We start from the raw sequence: 24,547 nt of genomic DNA on the forward strand, positions 1-24,547 counted from the left end.
TTATATTCAGCTTCTCTTTCCTACTCGTAGTTCACGCGAGAAGAATGAGAAACAAAGCGAATAAGCGCGTATACCGGCAGCCGCTACCTACGTGATTGAAAAACGAAACGATGATGCTTTCGCGGGATTGTTAGCGGGTCGAAGGTAGGGAGGGGGGCATTCGACCTTGCCCGAGCGTAACGGTACTATGACAATTTATTTGGTAGGTACCCGTACCCGTGGCTATTCGCCCTGCACCCGCCCACCTTGCCTTGTACCCACCGCACCGTGCCTGCCCGATAGAACGGCGCGACGAGGAAATCCGGGGGCAACCTTTACCTCGATTCGCGGACGAGGGGACCAGGTTGTTACCCACGTTTCATTCACGAATTTCACTTTCACGGCCACGGCCGGCGGTCGCTTCGGCTGCCGCATGCCGCTCCGACCGAACGGAGCCGGTGTAATACACACAATTCGAGTTGCACGTAGTTTGCTCCGAACAAACCGCGGTGATCCAAGCCCGCAGGCGCTCGTTCTCGTCCGTCTCTCCAGCCTCGCTTCGCCAAAATCCCCGAGACTCTCGCCCGGCGACCGACACCGGCAAACCGGTAACTGTCCGCACGTTCAAAGTTCCGACGATTTTCAACGATCGGTTAATCATTCACCGATCACGTACATAAGCAATATGGTGACACGTATCGGTATTAATAAATATCGGAGCGTCGGAGCGCGGATTCGATGCCGCTACTCCGGGCAAGGCTAGCGTAGCACCTTTCTAATTGTACCTGAACTCTACGATGCATTCGCAACACTTGCATTCGAAGGACGCCGACAAAGTTTCACCGTCGACGATAACTCTTGTCGAATGTACGATATAGACAGGCGCAGATACCTTGTGGGATTGTGTGTACTCTCGACAGTTGACTGTACGGAAAAAGAATTCGACCAGCTGACCGTATCGCATGTCATTAAATATTAACACATTTCTATGCGCGCGCGCCCTCGTCAAGCTTTTAACTATGAACTGTGAGGCCAAATTTTTACTGCCTTTGACCACCCGTTGAATGACCGAGAACTTACCGTGAGCACAACGAATTGGCACCAACCCACGATGAAAGCTGAAACACAATTCCGGAAAAGATATTGCGAGATTTTGTTGTGCGTCTGGCGTGATTAACACGCCTCGATACGAGTATCTTGACCTTTTCTAACTTCCGGCTGATGTGCTTGGTAGGTTATGGTTAATACTGCGGAGAGGATAGGGGTATTTTTCAGAGAGAGAGAAAGAGAATCCGAAATTAATTCTCGTCGTGCCAACCACGTATTCCGAACGGACGGCATTCTCTAATATTACCCGATTCGGAGTATCGACACGAACCGCGAAAAATCTAGAAACTAAATGAGGCTGGAGCTAGTAATGTCGACATAACGAAACATCGGTTAAAAAATCATTATTGTACAATTTTAGGATGACTTTCGGGGAGTCGGGTTTTCAAAATCAGAGCATGTTTTGTTTATCATGCTTTACTAAACTTCAGATATTCCTGAAGGTGCACAGGAACAATTTTTTCTCACAATCAGTATGCGTCGTTAGTCACGTTACTGACTCCATCCTCATAAAACTAACCTACAGACAATTTGACTAAAACCCAACCTTATTGTAGACTGTAACTCAACTGAACTACATTTTTCTCAACTCAAAACATCATTCGAAACGTAATCTCAAATTAACTAAACTTTCAATTAAATGTAACCTTCATCTTAACTTAAACTCAACTAAAACGAAATCTGAACCAACACTCAACTCGACACGGCGCAAACTTAATCGCAAATCAAATCGTAACCAAAATTCGCAATCACAAAATCTGTATCGCAGCCGCTAACTACATCGGTACAACTTGACTCAAATCTCAATCCACAACGCATCAAATTTTCTCAAAATTCTCAGATAATTAATTACCTATTCCGAAGTATTCGAGACGTACACGACAGGCGACGCTGCAAAACACGCCACCGCAACTCGACCCTACAAAGCAGATTTCGAGCACTTTCCGACATCGTAAATCCAAAATGGCTGTATCGCACGCAATCGCCAGAACTAGTGATTCGAAAATCTCTCGATCTGCCGCAACGCGGATCTTTGCGCCACCTGCTACGTCACGTTACGCGACGCAAGAATCCGCAACAATTGATATTAGATCAATTTTTGAAATAGCGCAATTCGACGCCGGCCTATTTGATCATCGCAGAACTTAGCGCTAGATCGCGATTTCGTCCGCCGCGCAGCTTCATGAAGATCCCTCTTCGCTCGTCGATCTTACATGAGGTCGAAGTTGGTAACATTACCATAACGATGAACGTTTAGGAAAAATCGTTACTTCGCAATATTCAGATTGTCTAAAATTTACTAAACATTAAAAAACGAAAAATACTTATATTTTGTAAAGACAACTCCTCGTAAGTCATTCTAAAATTTTTAAATAATGAGTTTTTAACTGATGTTTCGTCAACTTAACGTTACCAACTTTAGCCTCTTTATTCTTCGCAAATTTGGCGGTCAGCTGTCGGCGGGGTGAAATCGGGGAGAGGAATCGCTTCCGCCGTGGGTACCCGGTATGCAGGGATTTTCGTTGGCTCTCTCTCCGCAGCCTCGACGTCCTTACTTCAAAATTATTGCCGTTCGCTATTCCATAAAATAGTTGAAATGGTCGCCGACCCTTTGCTTGGTGACGACGAAACTCGAAAAATAAAAAGAAACAAAAAGCCTTAAACGAGTCTTACTCGCTGCCCTCTACCGTGCCCATCTCGGAATATCGGATACGCGACTCCGGTTCTGGCGCTCTTTCGGAAATAGTTCGACAATCGATACCGTAAGACCTCTAATTTTGTTTCCGCCTATGTTTCAGAAAGCCGTTTGTGGCGGACATTAAAAATGCCACGTTACAGAACTACGTCGATTAGCATTACACGTATTTCTTTCAGAGGCTGTTATTTTGTTGTAAGATTAGGTCGAAATGATTTTTCAATTATTATTATTTGTTCCTGCGATAAGGCGAATTCTACTGTACCGGCGAGAGTATAAAGTATAATCGAACACATGTTCAACGGGGGCACGCGTGGTGCTTGAGATCTAAATATACGATGTGAGAGATGCGATTGAATTTGGAAACATCGACGTGACCAATTTTTACACCAAATTTGTGCCGACATCGATCAAAGCAGTGTCAACCGGAAACTAGCACTGCGACAATGATATACGTGATAAATACACACACGAACACACATCTATACTGTGTGGATCTTTATCACGGAAGAGAAATGCTACAACGTTCGGGTTGTAATTGCTCCGGAAAAGGCGGCGCATGTGTGCAGTATAATAGTAGCGAGAACGACACGTCGCGTGCAAACGATAAGTAGGCAGATAAGTGCAAGGACAAACAGGGTGTCCAGTAACATCAAAGCATAAAATTCCTGAACTTTTTCAGAACCACAAGCTGGGTTACCCGGAATATATACTATATATTGAATAATTTTTTCTTATGGATGGAAGTCAAAAAAATTTCTGTCCGTTTCGAAGAAGACTTTTGCTAACTGGATAATAAGTATAAATTATCTTTTATTATAAGTGTTTAGTATCAAGTGCAAACGCTTCGATGTGTGAGGTACTATTTCCAAGAGGATATATTTGTTTTATTTATTTTGTGGTATTTGTTGTTTAAAGCGGACAACATTTCTCTACAGCTAATTTGAGATTTTAGGAAAATATAATTACGTGGTATTGTAGAAAAATGTTAAACCAGAGCGACTATTGTTAACTTTGGAACAAGTTCAGTTTCGGATATTTTGAGATTAACATAATATGAGAAAATGGAGGAGAGGAAATAAATTCCAAAACAATAAATCATAGAAAAGGTTGCAATCGCAGGAATTTAACATTTATGCGTCTATGGCTATAAGCATGGCTTGATGTCGGTGGGAATGCTGTAAAAAAAAAGCATGTCTAAATTTCAAGAGAGGATGCATTGGATATATGTATGTGGCGGGTGGATGTACAGGCGATGTAAAAATAGTGACGAGAGTGAGAAAGGGAAAGAGGAGGCGACGACGGGCTCGGCGGGAGCCATCTTAGTCGGTGTGTGAAAATGTGAAGGCAACAACGGGGCAATGGGCAACGGGCAACGTGGAACAAGGGCCGTAGGGTGTACAGTCGGAGGTAAAATATTTGGCTGCTAGGTCGGTCGGCGGGCGTACGGTACAGTAGAGCGAGAAAATTTGACCCCTCTGCGATTACGTTAACGAAGCGACACGACGCTACGGTGCGGTGGTGCGTGAGCTGCGATACGCATTTAAGCGAGGAAAGGAGAACGATGCAACGGAGTATGCAAAAACGGAATGAGGAGAAATGAGGCAATACAGAGAAGACAAAGAAAATAATAAAAAGGAAATTAAAAAAAAGTAGACTTCTGAAGAGGGCAGAGGAGGCATCATACCCGAAGAGATTGCGGAGTTTCAGGCGTGGCGAATTCTCGACGTTGCAGGCTTGTGATAAGATATTACAGATATTTGACACGGGGTAGAAAAAAAAAAACTCAGCAATATTTGAACATTTTCGGGAGGCCTGATGTCTGGCTGTGCGTGCCTACGCGTTGACCGTTCACGATGAGCTTATAAATACATGCACGTAGCACATGCATGAGTAGATTCTCAATGCACCCGCCACGAATTAATCAACCAACGACCCGAAGTCCCGATGCACGAGCAAATATACGTCAAATGTTTTTTTGCAGCTGTACAAATTACATGTTACGTTACGTTACGACCATGCATAAATATATCAAGCGAATCGTCAGTATTAGATTTAAACATTTCTGTGATTAACGTTTTTTTTTTTTTGTCAATAGAACTTCAGCTCGTCAAGCTGCAATGTGCGTTTCACGTACACGTTATACGCACGCTTCAAAAACAGTTAAGGAATAACATTGTGGGTATTAGGTGGATTCGGTGTACATATTTCCAATTTTGGTCTGGACGACGACGAATGTGTAAATTTGCGAGCAATGATCCCGGCTGTAACACGATTCTGCCATTACGATTCCTGTGTAATTTTTTTGTTCACTGCTACAAACTTTTGCAAAGTTCACGCTGGTTTTAATCGCCTTATACCGTTATTATCAATAAGGAGGCGTAACGCGCAGACACAAAGCCAACAAAAAAGTGCTATTATACCCGTTAGGCGCGAAACGCTGTTTTTCCTGAACCTCCCTTCATTTTCCAGTAATAAAACTTTCCGTATTGTCTTCAGGTGCGTTTAAACTCATGAATTTTGTAGTTTCATTGACTTTACTGTCCTCTTCTGTTCCGTAGTATTTGACGGCTATAGTGCAATATTTGGTCTCCAGCCGGAGGTATTGACTTGAGTTAAAATGAGCATACCCTGAAGATATTTCTTTTTCACTCTGTATCTACACGCTTCGCAATCGGTATCGGTCAATGTTCCGTCTAAATATAAGAAGATGGTAAATGTGAACGCAAGATTAGTCACCGAACATCCCCTGTCCATTGCGATATCATTGACGTGTACTCGTGTGTTTCGTACATACGCGACAACGACACGAGCTTGCACTCTCTCTCTCCCTTTCCCTCTCCGTTTTCCTTTTCCTCTTCCTCTTCCTTTTCCACTCGCTCGCCCTCGCTCTCTCTTTCTCTATGTCTATGTCTCTTTCTCCCTCTCTCTCTCTCTCTCTCTCTGTGTCGGTGATTAAAACAACTTGCTGCAATTGTATGTAACAATAAAACCAACGACACGTCGTCAGTATTATATCATCGAGATGCTCGTCAATTTCAAACAAACAGAAATGCAGATCTAAGAATGTGTATATTATTAAGATAACCAAGTCGGTAAACAAAATTGGGTACATGTGTATCGGGAAGGTACTATACAGCAGCAGCGCATCCCACGTTGTTGACACTTGTTATTGTAAACAGTTGTTTAACGTCGGGGAAAAGAAATGTTTGTCCTCCTGTCAACTTCGTTTTCGACGTTTTTATGAGAGAGACACAATTGAGAATGAAATAGAGAGTTGAACAAAGACAGCGGCATGACACACCCAGCCCAGAAAAGAACGACGGACTTCACAATGCATACAATATAATAATTGCAACGACTTGCAAGCACCGGAGCAGTTTCGGTGTAAATATGAAGAATTGAGAATAAGAAATGTTTTGACTCAGCAGCGCTATACGAGTAATAATTATTGTTATTACAGATGACGGTGTTGCGGTCGTTTGTACGCGCCGTAAAATATGAAGAGAAACCGGTTGGTTGTTGGTTGCATAGCAGTACACTACACGAGATATCATAGAGGGCCGCCGCTGGACATTACGATATAACAGCAAGGCAGAAGTTTTTCATCTCGCTCGCCGGTTGCGATTTACTTCTTCGGAGATATTATTTCCTTGCTCACAGGAATACATGTATCTGTTGTTTATTTACCGTTGTCAACCTAATCTTCCCTTTACGGGGTTCGCCTAACCAAGATTTCCACTCTCGCGTATGATTGTATTTCTTATTTATCCATAGATCTACCGATCAATCAAACGCTTAGTTCCCGCATCGACACATTCGAAGTAACACATTCCAAAATTTACGGAGCCGAAACTGCGTTCAGTCACACCGCAGCTATATCAGCGTCGCTCGCCCGCAAGGAACGAACGATTATAATGTATGTGGCATTTATATATACTATTCGCGCCTGTTTCTAAGCGTTGAAAACAAACCGATGGAAAACGTTGAGCCATCGTTGTTTCTTTATCCCGTGTACTAAAATACCACAGCACACCTCGAAGAGTCGAGTAGAGTGGTGTATATCAGCAATTTGTAAATTTATTTGTTTAATTTGTTCGGTTCTAAACGTTTCTTCTCTCCTCCGACCATCGTACGGTGTTGTAACACGCCGACCAGAGAAGATGAGAAGAGTGAAATAAGGAGATAGATCTGAAAATATTTACACGTCCAAGGAGGAGCGAGATACTTATACCCACGCAAGAAACGGGATTTGAGAAACTTCTGGCTATGTCCGGAAGTGCGTTTTCCAGTTGCGCGGCCTGGAGGTGAAGAGGAAATCGAGCAAACGCAAGCGTGAATACAACTCAAGGACCCGTTTGAAACTTGAGAGACGATGGGACGACGCGACGCCATCGCCGTGTTTAGAAAACGCCGTGGGAAGAAGTGAAGACTTTGGAACTGTTGCTGCGCCCTTTCCCTTTCCTGTCTTGCCCAAATCGCGGGGAAGGTACCCCGGTCGTTCGATTATTCCGACACCGTTCCATCATACGGAAAGTCAAGTAGGCGAAAAATGTATACAGAAACGCAGAATTATTCAAACCGTTGTCAGAGAACCACGAGGCGAACGAAACTAATTTATAAGGGCAAGAAGAAACTGTCATTAGATGCTCGCATTTTCAGACCGATCGGTGTACTTTTGGAGTCGTCTTTAAACGATCATGATAGCGAATAATCGGGTTCTCCGTTGTCAACTGAACTCACCTGTCGGAGCTTTCCGAGCTATCGTATCGATCGACGCATCGTTTCTTCCCGCAGGGTCCAACAAGGGTATCGTCCGCTGTTCTAATTTGTCCTTTGAAGGTGGTGTTGCCAACCCCCGTTGGCACTTTGTCGATACTTTTAACCGCCGCTCCCCTCTTCGGTTCGGGGATGATAACACCGCGAATCGCGTCGCCGTTAATCTCCCCAAGCAACGCCGTTCTATCATCGACCGAGCCAACAGTTTTTTTCCCAACAACACTCATAGGGTGCAAGAGAACTACGAGAGTCTCTTTCGTTAGCGGTTTCTTGTGAACAACCATGGTCGTTGCCGAAGAACGAAGGGGCACATCATCATGGACACAACCACTGCTTATACTGCCACCTCTGCTAACTTCATCGTCATCGTCGACGTCGTCGTCTTCCTCGTCATCACCAGCATCACGATCGTCGTAGTCGTCGTCGTCGTCGTATTCGTCATCATCGTAGTCGTCGTCATCGTCATCGTCATCATCATCATCACCAACATAAACATCACGTTTCTTTTTCTCGTCGACACTCGCCCACGAGGTAATATTATCACTTTCTGTAACCCGAACACCTTCCTTATCAATGTTTATCACTACATCGTTATTATTACACTTGTGTCTTTCTTTGGGCACGCGATTTACAGTGCCGAACTCGCTCGGCGCCTCTTCACCGGACGGCCCGTCTGCCATCTTGTAAACGAACAACTGCTGATGCTTTACCGCTGAGCCGCCGGTACGCGATGCTGGTGGTGGTGGTGGTGGTGATGCCTTCTTTCCCTTTCTTTCAATCTCCTCGCGTACAGCTACGGAGCAGAGCGACCGTCGCGATCAGTCGCCCATGTTGACTGGAATCATGACGTCACCGTGCAAGACGCCAAAGCCAGCAAACCACCCCGCCCGGCGACGCTCAGCGAGACTACCGACGCGCTACCATACGGTCAAATTCCGGCTCGCGGCAGCGGTGTACAAGCGACATCTCCCAGCGGACTACGAACTAACGTAGAATTTTTAGCTCAATTACCACCGGTAAATGTTTAGCAAACAAGGAACTTGCAAAGGCTTGTAAGTCGAAAGAGCCGATGCTCGCAGTTTTCGTGTTGTATTTCCCGAGATAGTAGGGCCCTCTGAAACAAAATAAGATTTTGGAACTGATGGCGACCGCATGCCGGTAATCAATCACGATACTTACAATCTCGAAAGCAATTCTCCGCGGTAATTGTACTTTGCACCGTCTATTATCGGTTAGGTAAATGTAGATCGGTTACCCATAAGCATTTACCGTCGGGATTTGCCCGGCTGAGTTTTCATAAGTTTTTATCGGTAACAGTCTCACATACAGATCTTCAAACTTGTTGGATTGGGCGGTGACTCGTTAGTGAGACATCGATGTTGGTTCCCCCTTCAACCACCTGCAGCAGTGCGACCTGAAGATAAGCCAATCAAATCAGCCGGATCCTATATCTATACAATACCCCAATGTGACAGCGTAGATAGAGATAGATAAGGAACTACAGTTAGGGCCACACCAACGATGACACATCCCACCAACTGAACATACAGTTACTCAATGTAAGATCCACAGATTTCTATACACAGTGATAGCTAACAGCATGGAGTAAGAGTGAAGTAGGCCAATCTCCATGTTACAAATCCTGCGTTCATTTTTAGATCTTTATAGTAGTACGGTATTCTACCACTCACAGTACTGATGCACAATATGTGGTCGACTAACAGTGGCGGCGTATGGGGTTTGTTTACAATGCGTTCGAATGTCTACCGCAACAGGTTGTGCGCATTTGCACGTTGCGAGTGACTTTGTCAATGTTGGTTTTTTCAATTACCTGCATGCGCCACGTATTACAAACAGCAGGCATTAAAATATATTTTTCTTGTCATACGTATCTTATCAAACAATAACTTATTTCCTTTATTCATTATACAAATTAATTGTTAACGGGTACTTGTTTGCATTCAAGAACTTAACCTCACGTTGTGCACTTCCATATAATTATGAAACAATCGTCGAGGTTTATCATCTCCACGCAGTTATAAACTCTTACATAAATATTATAAACTCTAGTGAAATAGCTCAATTTGTGGCAAGAACAGTTATTTTTTATCGTCAAAAGAAGTTGAACTCATTAATTATCAGACAAACTGTGAATCCTTACCTGGGACACACATTTCAGACAATAATACATAAATTTATATAGTATCGACTAGTAGTGCAGTGTAAGAGTGCTTGTCTCTTGGTCGACTCAGCTAAAATTCTATTACCGTTCTTTTTAAATAGTACTGTTAATTATTCTGCTGTCATGTTTCGTTTGTATATTTGTATTTTTTTTAAATTGTTTTATTATGTGAATGTACATACACCACGAGCATGAGGCTCTATGAGGTTATCTGCAACTGTATATCTATCTATATCCACAATACCCTAGTACGACAGCGCAACTATTGCGCAGACGAAGAACACAGTTTGGTCACACTACCGTGACCAACCCCATTAACAATTGACAAGTATTAAAATTAATTTAAAATAAGTAAAAAAAAGAGTATACAGTGGAAAAAATCGGTACTTAGAATAATTTATAACGAAATTTTTTTTTTTTTAATTTTACAAAAGTCGAAAAAAATAGTGAGTATGGAGGGCCCACGACCGGACCGGTCTTAAAAGTTGTTAAAAGAACAGTGGTTTGAAATAAAAAAAATTTCAATCGAAAATTTCAAATCAAAAGGGACACTCACTTTCAAAAACACGATTTAAAATTTCAAACTCAAAAATCTTAATCACAAACACTTTAAATATTATTTTGTTCTGTAAAGGTCATTTAAAAACGAAGATTTAAAAAAATGAAACTTTAATTTGGACCATTATTATTAAGAAAGTTATCAACAGAAAACCAAAAAAGAGCGATTTTTCGGAAAATTTGGTATTTTTTTAACAAGTAATCAAGAAAATCTCAAAATTTACCAGAAAAGCTCTTATTAGGCGTACTAAAATATATCAAAAAATTGAGGAAATCAAATATCAAAATTTTTCAAACCGTCTGATTTGGTGTAGAATGCCCCATATATATGTCATATGTATTCTCGTGATCCGTAATTATATTATTTAGTTATAATAATGTGAAATAATTATTTATAACCGAATATATCAATAAAAATTAACATTTTCTAATAGAGCTAAAGTTAGCAGCCAAACAAGCTAAGTTTTTTTTTGAGGGTTGACTTTGGTGAACTTCTGATTATCGGTTGAAAATTATCGTACAAGAAATTCCTTTCACTAATTTTTATTATCATGGATATATATAGATTATGGTAGTATAGGTTTTGAAATAAAATATCAGCCTCCTGCATTGAAAGAGTATGCGCAAGGAATTTTTGTCAGTGGTAGGCAAAATCTTTGAAAGGTTTTTTGCACATACATTTTCATCGCAGGTTAAAATTTTTTTTCAAAGCCTATATCATAATCTAAAAATTGGTGAAAGGATTTTCTTATACCACCCTAGTCATTTACATGCAATCCTGTTGACCTCAACACTGAATTTAACATATACGTTTAAAGCCAGTGCGCTTGAATCAGGACTGGTTGTGCCAGTAAAATAAACAATGATTAAAAAAATATTGGGGTCTCAGAGATCTCATTGCGTTAGTTCTCTTTTTTATACATGAAAAATCTTTCCCACATCTTCCATAGTTTTTTTGCGAAAACTAACATCGGAATCTATTTTTTGAATTGTTAAATTTTGTCTCAGAATTTTGTTCGAGTCGTAATTGCGCATATATGGTGTGTAGAGTAATAACGTTCCAAAGTTGGCTGGGATCTGAGTGACCCCGTGTAAGTAATGTAGAAATTTCCATAGATGTAGGTGACTAGGGTTAAGAATTGAAAAACCGTTTTTGACCAAAATTTCACCAAAGTCTCCCCTTGAAGAGGTAAATCAGTTACTCGTTTTATAAAATAATAAATGAAAAACTGTACAGCACTGTCCAATTTTCAGGAATAGTTTAACACACTTGACTGCTGATTATCGCCACTGGATTTAGTTTCACTAATTTTTACATATCGTACATCATTTTCAGAAAACACAGTTAAAAAAAGAATTCCCAAAACGTTTCGATTATAACTGGAAAATAATACCGAACGTTCGTCAAAAACTTCATGTCTATATTTACAGCTAGGTAATACCACTGATTAATGCAGTCCATAATCAGAAAAACAACTTTAACCTTCATTCACATTTTGGGGTGATCTGCACCCCATAAAATATTTAAAACCCAAGAATCTTTTCAGGCCAAAATGTCTTGTTTTGTATGGGTGGATTGCGATACACCCCATACAGATACTACGTGATTATTAGGAAGCAGTGTGAATGGAGGTTAAGTTTTGAGTAACGCTTTAAATGATAGCTGTGAGAATTTTTCAAGACAACCAAAGATATCGTAAAACAACTTATAAAATGTCTTTAATACTTTTACGGTTGCTGCTTGAAATTGCACTTATGTACAGCTAAATATTAACGATCAACCTATCATTGTTATACATAGATATATTTTTCTACATTTTCATCATTTGAAAGTAAAAGAAACCCACCCCCTCTTATACCCATAATGACGTTGGCATAATCCCTTCAACCGTGCCAACATTAGGGGTGAGTACTTCGTTGCACAAGAAGTTCAGGGGTAGATCCACAAGGTGCCCCTTCAAATATAAAAAAATACATATATATTGAAACGATCTTGATGGTTGGAACACATTACACTGCATCAATAATATTCAATTGTACCCGTACCTTAATGTTGGCCACCAATTGCTCGGATTGAATAGGGTCAGACAAGCAAAGCGGAGTATCATCTTGATATAATTTCAGCATGGAAAAGTTGACAACAGTATCGGATGGGATGCAATTAAAAACCTGCAATAGGCAAAAAAAAAAATCATTACTTGAAATTAGTCATGCAAGTAAATTTTTATATTGCCTTACTCTTTCAAACATCTGGGTATTTAGATGACTTCTGGCGCACCAAATATCATGATAAAAAGATTTCTTCACTGGGTCCTCTAAACTGATTTCCTCTTCCGAATCTTGTATACCTAGATGTTCTTTGAAGAGCTGTTTGCGCAAGGAACCTCCATATTTACCACATGCAAATGACATGCCATTCATTCGACCATCATCAAATTCTTCATCCTGTACAATAATTGATGGTCTCCAGAATCCGATTTCGCTAATTTATATACATTATTGTAAAAGCATAGACGAATCAGATATGTAGTGAAAACAACTCACATGAATTATAACTGCAATTTCGCTATCCCTGGTAGCTATCATGCTTCTGTCATTAATGTTTGCAGAGCCGCAAATCACTGTACAATCATCAACAATCATTAATTTGCTATGAACATAGATAAGTTCTGTCACCAACGAGCCATTTAGTTTCGAATGATTTCTCAAGCCATGAAATGTTATGTACTCGCTGGGATTTGGTATACCAGCTTCCATCAACCGAACCAGAATGGCATCTTTTCCTCTGTAATTCGCATGTTCTTGGATTAAAAGCTGGGCTCGTCTTGTTAGAACGATTTTCAACAAAGTTCACATACCTTGATATGGAAGCATAATTCCAATGCGTTATAGCACGTAAAGCTGTTCCCGTCGTACCTCCTACTTCCCCCTCAAAACCAGGCAACAAAGGCATTACGACAAATACTCTGAACACAGAGCCTTCTCTGTAGGCTCGTATTATTCGCTTCAGCAGCGTTTCGCCAATACGATTTTTCACAATGTCACCTCCCACTGAAGCAAGTGATATAAAGAACTGATTCTCTATATAAATGTACCTAAAAAATGTAGGGGCTAATTTATAAATTGCTGTGTACAAGGAAGTGTTTTTATCCACAACAAACTACAACTCAATTTAGTTAGAATTCTTTAGCAATGAAATGATCATAGAAGGTTTCCATGCAAAAATGTAATTGGTGATTGTTTTGAAATTCAAATGAAAAGTATTAACATGCAAACGCCTAGTATGAAACGAGCAGTTGTTAATTAAGCGGTTACCAAGAAGAATTGCTTGAAGTGAAGTCGTTCTATCTGTAATTCCTCTGCATGATGAAATGTTCCAACGAAGATACAGTAATATATTCGTCAGGAAATTCGAAAGCTATAATTTATTCATGCTAATATGAATAATCCATGAGAGGAAAAATTTATTATAGAACTAATAACACTGTGCTAACCATATAGTTTTTGAGCTTAGTTCAATCCACAGATGGTTGCCACAATTATGAGATTATCTGACGTTTCTTCAATTTTAATTCTAAAATAATCAAGATAAATCAAATAATAATTTATAGTTTCTCACCTTTTGGAATTACTTATTGCTTGGATGTAAGCCTCGTGTATACTTTGCTCCACTGTGTCTGGTTCGAGAAAACCCGCGGACCATGAGCTGACAGATCTCAATACTTGGCATCTGACTTTAAACGTAGCACTGGACTGTGTGAATGGAATATAGCTTCTGCAATCGTTGTAGGATTTTGGTAAGAGGAACGGATAACTCGCGTTCAATTTTGCTTTCTCTAGCTGAAAATAAATCAGAATTTTAAGGTTCATTTTGGGAGCAATGAAATTTTTCAGTATGCTGCTCACCTTAACAGCATTCCATCTCTGTATAAAATGTCTAGCGACATCCCTAGCACTTGCACCCTGAACCATTACGCCAATGTCGTGCCAAGGCATTCGCGGGGTTGTGCATCTATCCACTAGATCTTGATAAGGCATGTCAAGATTATTAAAATCTTTTACTATAAAATTTGTATAATCTTTGCCAAGCCAAAGTTTAGCCCCTCCTGACATGCCAAAGGCAACGTCAGCAGTATCACATGTCATGCCCTCTCCATCTCCATATGGCGTTTCCAAAGTTGCGCTGAAAGCAGGAACAGTGATAAACAATTCTTTAGTAATAGATCCTAAAAATCTATGAAAGAAAATTAACTTACTCATCGACTTGGTCTTCTTCATCACTACTCCCTTCATTTGGATTATACACCATGTTTATCCACTCCTTCCTCTTCATCCTAACATTATACCTCACTTTGTCAACAGTCATTTTTGCCATATCGAAAATATTTCTTCTCTGTGACTCTGGAGTGTTGCATTTCACATAATCTACCACATCAGGAGGGGATAATAGTAACGGATCTCCGGGTTTTAATTGCGGCAACTGAGATTCGCTACTCATTGTTGGCCTGTAATTGTCACAGATAAGAATATAACTCGTTTCAATGCAGAATTTAATTCTAGATTCTATAGTATTGTCACGTGTCTGACTTACAAAACTGGCATCGATTTTGTTGTAGCCATAGCTACGGTGTTTGCTGCTACTGCCAAGGGTAACAAAATGTGTTTGTGACCCTGCAAGTTTTTTGTCGGTCTACTACTGGTACTCGTCAATTTTCCTTTTGTCGGAATATAGATGCTAGACTGATGAACAGAACCTGCAAAAATAATTTCTGTTTACCTTGTAAATGTGATCTTCTCATTTTCATCAACTGTCATATCTCTATTTAGTTTGTTTTTATAGGCAGGATTTAATACGTGCCTAAATCTGTAAGCCTGTGTTCGGAATTGTCCCATCGTCCGTAACATAAGTCAATTCCACCTAAGAATGCAAGCGCTTGATCTACAACCACAATTTTCTCATGATGCGCCCATAGAAAGACTCCAACTCTCGCATGATCAGGATGTCTCAAGACTTTTATGTTCTCCGGACATTTTTCAACAAGCTTCTGTTTACTGTAGAAACTATTTATACCCAGTGCCAACTCAACCTCCTTGTAAATCAGGACGAACACCTTTACACCTTCCATCTACGAATATTTTCAAGTGATTTGCTAAATACATTCTTGAGATGTGATAAAACTGATGTTTGGATACTAACTCACCACGTCTGTATTCCTATTTTTGTAGATACAAGCATAAAAATGTATCGCAAGTTTATATTTGATAAGTGAATAAGATAATTAAAATATCAATCAAGCTGCTATATACTTACAGCCTTTCGTTGCAAAATTTTATCCAGTCTCCAGTGATCTCCATCGATTGCTGGTCTTTTCATAAATATTTCTGGGGACAACCACCAATCCGCGATAAATATTTCTTCTTTAGCTCCCTCCAATGCATCGGCTACAGCAGACATATATCCGGCTCCATCGACATACCAAGATGCCAGCGTCGCTGGTCGATACGGAGCAAACGATTTGTGGGGATTATTCTGTACAAAGGGTTTCCCTAAATTCAAAATTATCAATCTCGTTGAAATTTGTAAACCATCTAGTACATTTGCTATTTTCTATGAGCTTGCGTATCAACTAAGATTTTATTCACCTTCGTTGTTGGCTAACTCTTGGATGAATTCCATCCATTCCTTAGCCTTCCTTCTCGTCCAACATTTGATAACTATCTGTCTGCTCAAATTCATTATCTGCAAGCCATTTCTCAAGCCTGTGGAATACATTCCCGAACTAACTTCGAATCCTTGATCCATCAAAATAACGGACTTTATTCTTCCATCAGCAGGCCTGATATACGCGATGAACGTGTCTTTTGCAATAAGATGTCTCGAATGCCACGTCCCGCATATAGATGTGCAAAAGTAGCTACACCGAACGCAGCACATTCCTTCTAACAAACCGCACATATTACAGCCAGTTTTAGAACCTGATCCAGTTCGTTTCATGACCAATCCTTCTTTTCCGTTTAGGCCCAAGTCTGCAATGAAGGTAAGGTGCGATACTTCCAGAAAGGCAATCTGTAATTCGAACATCTTGATAATTCAGCTTTTCATTTTATGCACCTCTTTGTATTTTATTTTTATTTTTTAATGAGTACTCTCTACAGTGCAAATTATTTTGTTCATTGTGAAAGCAATTACAGTATCTGGGTGACGTTTGTAGATTTCAATTTGAAGTAGGTTGTCAAAGTATTCCTGAAGTACTTGCATTCTGTGACTCAGTTGTTCATAGGGTACGAGGCCATCCGGTTTATTAGGAAATCTGTAAATAAACATTATTGGTAAATTGCAGCGGTAATCTTACATTAAAAATCAGAATTGCTAAACATATAGACCCTTTCCACCCTCTTCTCAATATACTATTCATTATTAGATATTTATTTCTAATCTTTTAGCTGAAAATAATCGCTGTAACTGAAAGTGACGGCAAATATTTTAAACCTCTCTCACCTGGGCAAAGCCCCTTTCATTCGGCCTTTTTGTCCAACTAATTCATAATTTTTAAAACTGTTCCTCCTTTCCCTATGACTTTTAGTTGGAAAAGGGATATTCAAACTAGCTCTGTAGATTTTCAGCTGATTGTGCAGGGTCTGTATATGTTTGTATCGTTTCTTTATCGTCCATGTAAATATCCCATGCGTAAACTGAATTGTGTATAAATTTGGGTTCAATGGATGTGTTGTGACACTGCGTTCATTGTCAATGATTTTCACGTCTATTTTAACCCCAGGGATGAATATATTGCGATCCTGACTATTGAATTTCACCGCTGTGGTGTAAATTGTCGAGAACTTCTTGAAGCCTACGGGACCTGAAAAAATGAAAGATTTGTATGTAAGAATTATCGATTTCCCAGAAACCTAATCAGCTTACAAATGATCAATGCACCAAGATTCACCTCTGTTGTCAGGCTCCGCTTCTCCTTCCTGCATTTGCAGCACAGCAGCATTCTGATGCTCGTCCAATGATACTTTGAATGAATCAGGGATTCCCAGGTAATCATCGTACTCAGAATCAGGAGATATGGGACCAATGTGACCAACGGTTCCGATGTCCTTAACATCGGTTACCTCTTTGTCATCTGACATTCTAAAGCTATATTGAATAATTGAATCAGAAATTTGCCATTAACTATTCTTCAATTTTGCATATATTGTGGTAATAAATGAGATCGAACTTATAGATCATTGAGTATGATTATTTCAATACTCCAAATACCATTAACTATTACTCCCTGGTCTTGTAGATCAAAATTTGTCCCTGTTCTGCGTCAAGTGAAAATAAGTTTAGCCACAAATTATGGCGCAGGTCTCAACGTTATCTGGCAAGAAATCATTCGTGTAAGCGGAAATCGGAAAATAAATAGACGTCTTCGGAGGGCGTGGGCGTATTAATAATAGGGTATATGTCACTTTTGGGTTTACGAGGTTAGGAATGGTCGTAACTTATTCTACATTCAATCTCCACTAGACTGCTCATACATATATACCACCGGGAGTGAAGGCAGTTATCTTGGAAGAATGAGGATCGTAAAATTTATCATAACTAATGTATCCCATTCCCGATCATTGCCTATAAGCAGAGAGGAGCCAGATAACGAAAAGAGAAAAGGAAATAAGTCATCGTTTTGCATCCTTACCCAGTATTTAACATCATCCATATAATTTTCCATAGTTTAAAACTGACGGTTGATTGTACACTTTGCCAAACGTGGTAGATCCAAACTGTCGTTCAAACAATTTTGTAGGACGTGCCGCACCAATGAATTATGAAACTTTCCGTCACGCTTCTCAATAATTGTGTCAGTGTTTAATTGCGCTCTCTCCCACTTTGCCATGTTTTTTTATGGGTGCTAGGCTACAACAAGACTTAAGGCTAGATTTTCACGGGCGGTACAAGTCGCTCATGAAAACCGCGTACCGACGCAGCGGCTAAATGCAGCGCGTAAAAATCCACACGTGGTTGGGTCAGTGGATCTCAGTTATGTTGGCATTCAAAGAATTTAAAAACCTAGGTTTGTTATTTGAAAGTATGAATAGACGAAGAAAAAGAAGAAGTGAGAAGGAAATTGAATAAAGTGATAGCAATTGTATGAAGTAAGAAAATAATCTGATTCATTCTCATTATTTTAGAATTGTGCGTTCATGCATGAGATGCTTTTTCATACGTTTATTGTTACGTTCCGAGTCGATTCTGATTCGCTGCGTGATTTAAATTATTCTCCTGTCTTACGTAGTTGGTATATGGTAAATCTCGGGAATCCGCTGATCAGCTCCTCAGATCTTCTCGTTCAACTCGCCTACAATTCTAAGAGTTCGTTAGGTAAGGCTCGTGCCAACCATCACTACGCGTGATTGAAATAATTATTTATAACAACACTTGGGTTAACTACTCATTTATTAACAATCTACTTCTAGTTCTCAATGGTAGGTTTACAATTGTGATACAAACTGATATTAATCACTATCGCAGTCACAAACTGTTAATAAGTCTCGGAGGTTCTGAATTAATTATAATGCGATTTGATTTTAGGATTTCGGTAAAGTTCTGATCTGCTCTCTATGATGTCTGAATCTTCTCCTGTGTTCTCTATGATGTCTGAAGTTCTTCTCTGCTATTCTGATCTCTGGAAGGGTTGAATTGGAGGGAAAGTAGGAGGAGTTCAAAAGGAGTGGCGGTTTCTCGCGGGTCTCGGATGATTGGTTAAGGATGATGAAATAATTGGGGGTAAGGTTTCTGGTTAGTGCATGAGATCTCGGTGGTGGATTAGCGCAGGTGGTTGGTTTAGGGAAGCAAGCGGCGAAGCGCTAATTGGTCTTATCGTCATTAAAATGAAGGCGCTATCCTAAATTCTGAGAATAAGGGTTTCTTTCTCTGTGAGCTATCCATGATTTCTCTTCCCACGTTTCCGGTGTCTAGTCTACTCGATTATCTATTGCAGGTGTTTATTACTTTGAGTTATTACGGTTGAGATCATAAATCAAAGGTTTTATGTGAAAGCTAATGTTGAAAGGTATAACGGTTAAATGGGAAAAAATATATATACCATATATGTTATGAATTTGACTGATGAAATAACGGTTAATCTAGCGTATGAGAACTATCGATATATGAATTTGGACGTTACGATGGTAACTATGTGTGTTGGTATCAATCTACGACTATTGGTAGGAGCACGTAAAGCTCTCTTATGGTAACTGCACGCTGGTAAGGTAGGGCGCAGAGAGGGTGCCGCCGTAGATACCGCCTGGCACGTAACATTATTACCGCATAGTCTGCACTGAAAATATTGCAGCAATGAACAATAATAAAAAAGACACGAATAGTTGATTCATTTCAATGCATTACACGTATTAAGATTCCAGAATAATTAGAATGAATTAGATTATTTTCATACCTCAAACAACTGGTATCATTTCATTCAATTTATTTCTCGCGTCTTCTTCTCCGTCCGATTACACTTCCAATTCACAATCCTAGATTTTTAAATTCTTTGAATGAAAACATAACTGAGATCCATTGACCTAGCCACCTGGTTTTGACGCGTCGCGTTACGCCGTTGCGTCCGCCAACGGTGCGGCGCTGTCACGGCAATTTGCCACAAGTCTATGTTTGCCACCCGTGAAAGTCCAGTTTTATAGAGATAGGAGTGCACGATCGGCCTGCTTAAGGGTATGTAATACTTCTACCTTTACCGACCGAGCAAATTCACCCTTATTCTTAATATATTTGAAAAACAAATGAACCGGACTGCGTCAAATTTCGACTGTGCATCGCTCTTTCATAACGAAATTCAGCAAAGTTAATATCTCGAAAACCATCACAAAAATGTGTGGTTTCTTGACACGTGGTACTATTTTCACATTTCCCGTATTTCTGGGGTTATGAAGTCCATGGATAAGATACTTACTACCATTCCACAAAGAAGAAGAAGTAAAATGAGCCATCTTCAGGTGATTTCATGCTATATCGAAGTGAGCAAACGAGAACTACAAATCATAATAATATCGTAAATAAATTACGCTTAGCTGAGCATTTCTTGGTTGACGTAGTTGCCGCCGCACAAAATGGCGCTTCGGTGATGCCTCTCGAATTCTCTGCGCGACTGGCGGTAGTTTTATCTATAAAGCAATGAGATTCGAGAGAAAGAAATTAATTTCTCGCAAAATTTCGTTTTTCATTGAATCCAAGTTGTAACTAACCCGCCTCTATCCCCACGATGGAAACGTGCCCCTTGATATTTCTTATTTTTAGAAGTGATATTTGACAGTACTGAAACTCCACAAATATGGGAATACGTAATACATTTTATTTTTCGGCTTCTGGCATGAAAATTTTTACTAGAAATATATAATGAAAATTATCGAGTGAGGCGGCACAGACAAATTTATATCGTACAATCTGAATTGTAGGAATAAAGATATTAGAAACTTTCATTTATATGATAATTTTTATTTTTTATGTGCTATGACAGGATAGAAGATGTTTATGAGCTCTCTATATGGGCCATTTCACAAAGAAACGACCAAGCCAAACCGATGGGGTCGGGAATTTAAGTCATATATTTTTTTTTTAAAAGGATATGAGTTTGGAAATATACTCCTAAAGGGCGTTTTTAATTGCCACCTTCGTTTGGACCGTTCGGAAAGAATCACTCTCGGTCAATTTGAAAAGTTTCATATTCGAGGCCAAGTTTCTAACAGAAAAAATGGATATTTCAAAAAAACATCAGGAACAAAAAGGTTTTGTTTTTGAACGTCGTTTCAAGAAAAAAATATGTGGTATCATAAAAACTAGAAGAAACGAAAATAATCAATATTTTTTCGCCTCCTGAAAATACGGCATTTTGTATTTGGAAGAAACAAATCTTAAATTAATCTTTGTCAAGTTACGAACGTTTCAAGCCCTCATACACCGCGGATTAACGATTTTTCAATTTTTTACATGTTTAAAAAAAAAAAAATCTGAAATAATATTACTACGAAATTTAAAAAAATTTTTTTTCATATATTATTATTATAATTGAATATTTATTTATTATATATTCATTATTATACATTCTTAAGCATTACTCGTGAAAAACATGTTTTTTGTGAGTAATGTTTGCTGAAACTCAATTACTAAAAAACTTAACTGTTGGGCAACTTATTTACCAAAAATGATATTTACGAAAGCGGAATAAATGAGAAAATTGTAATTAATTGACTCACCGAGTATATATAATGAATTGTGATTTGATTGACATTATCATTTTTATTTTTTTTTTTTTTTCGAATAAAATTGGACATAACTAGTAACATTTTACTGTTTTTTCAATATACCAAGAAATTGATAATCGAGTGAAACCGAATATCTTTTATATCTACTCTTGATATATTGAAAAAATCGTAAAAAATTTTACTAGTTATGTTCAATTTAATATAAAAAAAAATTGACAAATGTCAATCAAATCACATTCTGCCCAAACGAAGAAGGCAATTAAAAAATCTCTTTAAGAGTATATTTCCAAACTCAAAACCTTTTAGAAAAAAATATGTGACTTAAATTCCCGACCCCATCGGTTTGGCTTGGTCATTTCTTTGTGAAATGCCCCATATACTCTACACCTCAATGCAATTATGCAACCAAAAACTTTGAGTGCTAGAGTAAATGTCAGAAAGACGTCCCCCGTGTAGGACGAGATCAATAACACAGTGCGTCATAAATAAAAATAATCAAAAGCAAAAACATAGAAAAACTCAAAATAAATCAGATCAATAATAAAAGACTCCGGCTGAAAGTAATTAACAAAAAAAAAAAAAATCCAAAACATCCAGAACAACTCAAAAGCAGTAATAGAAGCAATAATAAGCTCTGTCTCGCAGTATTCGGTGTTATTCGCTACCCTTTGTATGGATTTTATTTCTCTCCAAGCGAACGAAATATCACAGCTGTAGCTCCAAAAAGTCAACAAACGCTCGATCAAGGTGGATCGTGACCTTTGTCTCCTATTTTCCGACCACTGTTGTCTCCAGTTCGAAATTTCCAGAGCGCAATACAAAAAAAGAGCCTTAAAAATTGAAAATTTTTAAATCCCTCACCATTTTTAAAATAATCACAAAGAAAAAAAACGGCCAGGTACAATAATAGCTACATTTGTATACATATTGATAAGATTTTATTTTTTATTTTCAGATAACCCTTCACCGAGATATCAATACCACGGTAGAGGGAAGATTTTTATATTAGTCGTTAAGTCAAGGCCCATATCTTTGTTAATTTTAAGAAATTTTTTAACAAAAATTTATATGAAACAAGTTTAATATACACTTAATAAAATACCGACAATCCGACCCCCTTATTAGTTAATCGTCCCTGTGGAAAAAATTTTAAAAAATCAGTAATTTTTTCGGCTATCACAGTGACGTTCCCCCTTAAATTGCTAAATATTTTCTCAATCCAACTGTCGGAATATCGAAAACAAACCTCAAAGTAAGTACTTAAATGGTTAGGGAGGTATTTCTGTGATTTTAAGTGGGTAAAAAACAACTATGAACGAATTTGTATACGTTAGCCACATGGCCACCAAGGAGTTAAATCTAAATGCGCTAGCTGCACTCACAAAAGAAAAAAAATGAATGTAAAAAAACATCATTCGATCGAAAATAATATTGCTGAAGCGAAAATAATATTGAAAATATTTGCCCCCTAATTTTTTGCAAATTTTTGATTGTTACATATATATCTATTTATATTTCCCGTAGCAAAGCAAGTAACCTACTTTAAGCTTTAAAATAATAATTTGCTACGTTTTACTTTTTGATTCTTATCTATGTACACAAGTGACATGTTGTTAATTATATTCTGATTCGTTTCAGGGCACTAAGTTTCATTGGCTTCAGTGTAAAATCACAATTTCTCTATTTAACTTGAGATCAGTCTTCTTATTTTTACCTGAAATCATGAAGGTCTGAAATGCAAAGAAATACTGTCTCTAATAGTATTTTGCAAAAGATTGATGGTTACAAGTATAACTGTATAAGTATATCGTGTAGGTCTAGATATAAGTCGACTCTAATTAATTACACTTCAGATTACTTTCGGACGTTTTTATTGTGTTTTGCTCTTTTTTACTTGAAAACGGAGTTTCATCTCAATTTGCAGACGATCCATTATATCGATAGTCTTTTATGCGTCGTTCTCTTTGAATGCACTTTGAATTCGATCGGAGGTGTCTGCAGATACTTTGTTTTGTGGTGATTGTTATTCTTCTTTTTTTTCCAATTTCTGTATTATTGTCTTTCAAGTATGTAAATGTTAATGATTTATAATAGATGGTCATCTACACACTACCCATTCTAAGTGTTCTAATACCCTGTCAGTTGAAATCCCGCGCATGCATTCAAACTCAATCAGCTAATAACTTTCCCATAACAGTCACAAAAATAAACCAGTAAATAATAAAAACTAAGAAACGACGAATAAACTGCGTAAACAAGATGAAAATATACGTATATATCTATATTTTTAATGATGATCTGTCTATTTCCTTGTACACTTTTATATATAAATTTGTTTGACCAATGTACAAGTTTTCTAAATCTTTTTTTGTGTACATGACCGTGTCTATGACTACAAATGATGTGTCAAATACTTGACAGAATCTCATGCAATGCCAATTCAATATATTTTTGTCATCGTTGAACAAACAATCAGCGAGTAATCCATAGCCATAAAAATATATTGAACTTTCTTCAGACAAAGGGCTCACAATAAGTGAATGAGAGTTGAAATAAAAAATTCAAACTAAAATGAAGCAGGATGAGTAATTTGATTGGATGTTCAACAGAATTTCAAAAACTACTCATTTCCATTGCTTACTACATACTCACAGGTCGCAGTTCTTCAAATTCTGATTTTATTCGTACGTGAATTCAACTAAAACTGATGCATTAATACTGTAAAGTGCTTATAGAATTGTGATAAACTCAGATTCTTTTAGTTTAGTCAGAGTGAATCTCGATTAATACGTGATTTGTTCAGTTTGAACTACTATAGTGGCACTTCGCAATGGTAATTATGCTCTGTAGGTATCATCCACAGCTTTTGTGACGCTAAGTACGGTAGAGTTCGGGTCGGTAACCGACTTGCAATTACCATTTAGAGTATCTTGAAAATTAGTTCCAAAATCCTACGGCATGTCAAAGGGCGCTACCAA

General features: G+C 38.5%; 2 protein-coding genes and 1 long non-coding RNA gene across 12 annotated transcripts in view; 1 reads left to right on the forward strand and 2 right to left on the reverse strand.

The window, feature by feature from the left end:
* Positions 1-8,408, reverse strand: part of LOC124303724 (mediator of DNA damage checkpoint protein 1) — an 82,697-nt gene extending 74,289 nt beyond the window's left edge. For 5 of the 6 annotated variants that reach the window (XR_006907966.1, XR_006907967.1, XR_006907968.1 and 2 more), the window contains exon 1: positions 7,526-8,407. Coding sequence is in view for 2 of the 6 variants with exons in the window: in XM_046761302.1 (XP_046617258.1) it covers positions 7,526-8,241 (716 nt within the window). In the remaining 4 variants the exon portion in view is untranslated. Of the gene's footprint in view, positions 1-7,525 lie in introns of all 6 variants that reach the window. The other variant, XM_046761304.1, reaches the window with a different exon arrangement.
* A 1,046-nt stretch (positions 8,409-9,454) lies between these two features.
* Positions 9,455-18,228, reverse strand: LOC124303723 (phospholipase D2). 4 transcript variants are annotated; one of them, XM_046761299.1, is made up of 17 exons: positions 17,990-18,228; positions 17,569-17,671; positions 17,249-17,445; positions 16,801-17,161; positions 16,492-16,612; positions 15,945-16,368; positions 15,613-15,848; positions 15,160-15,427; positions 14,893-15,055; positions 14,558-14,806; positions 14,208-14,484; positions 13,921-14,141; positions 13,160-13,396; positions 12,846-13,086; positions 12,540-12,746; positions 12,348-12,470; positions 9,455-12,256 (listed from the first exon to the last, which is right to left on the reverse strand). In XM_046761299.1, the coding sequence occupies exons 3-17, from the start codon at positions 17,436-17,438 to the stop codon at positions 12,155-12,157; spliced, it is 3,420 nt and encodes a 1,139-aa protein (XP_046617255.1). In that variant the 5' UTR covers positions 17,439-17,445; positions 17,569-17,671; positions 17,990-18,228; the 3' UTR covers positions 9,455-12,154. The 4 variants fall into 4 exon arrangements, with proteins under 4 accessions (XP_046617255.1, XP_046617256.1, XP_046617254.1 ...); XM_046761300.1 differs by having other exon boundaries at positions 17,569-17,922; XM_046761298.1 differs by lacking the exon at positions 17,569-17,671.
* A 356-nt stretch (positions 18,229-18,584) lies between these two features.
* Positions 18,585-23,015, forward strand: LOC124303728 (uncharacterized). 2 transcript variants are annotated; one of them, XR_006907972.1, is made up of 3 exons: positions 18,585-18,672; positions 18,883-19,077; positions 22,525-23,015. It is a non-coding gene; the product is annotated as an uncharacterized LOC124303728 (long non-coding RNA). The 2 variants fall into 2 exon arrangements; XR_006907973.1 differs by having other exon boundaries at positions 18,639-18,776.
* The last annotated feature ends 1,532 nt before the right edge of the window (positions 23,016-24,547 follow it).

The sequence above is a fragment of the Neodiprion virginianus genome, chromosome 4 (assembly GCF_021901495.1).
Source record: "Neodiprion virginianus isolate iyNeoVirg1 chromosome 4, iyNeoVirg1.1, whole genome shotgun sequence".
Lineage (NCBI taxonomy): Eukaryota > Metazoa > Arthropoda > Insecta > Hymenoptera > Diprionidae > Neodiprion > Neodiprion virginianus.

Excerpts from the sequence above, each read along its gene's own strand:
- LOC124303723 (XM_046761298.1), bottom strand. Across the intron at positions 15,849-15,944 it reads AGAGTTAGCCAACAACGAAG|GGAAACCCTTTGTACAGAAT; the intron begins GTGAATAAAATC and ends TTTTGAATTTAG. Across the intron at positions 14,807-14,892 it reads ACAAAATCGATGCCAGTTTT|GCCAACAATGAGTAGCGAAT; the intron begins GTAAGTCAGACA and ends TGACAATTACAG.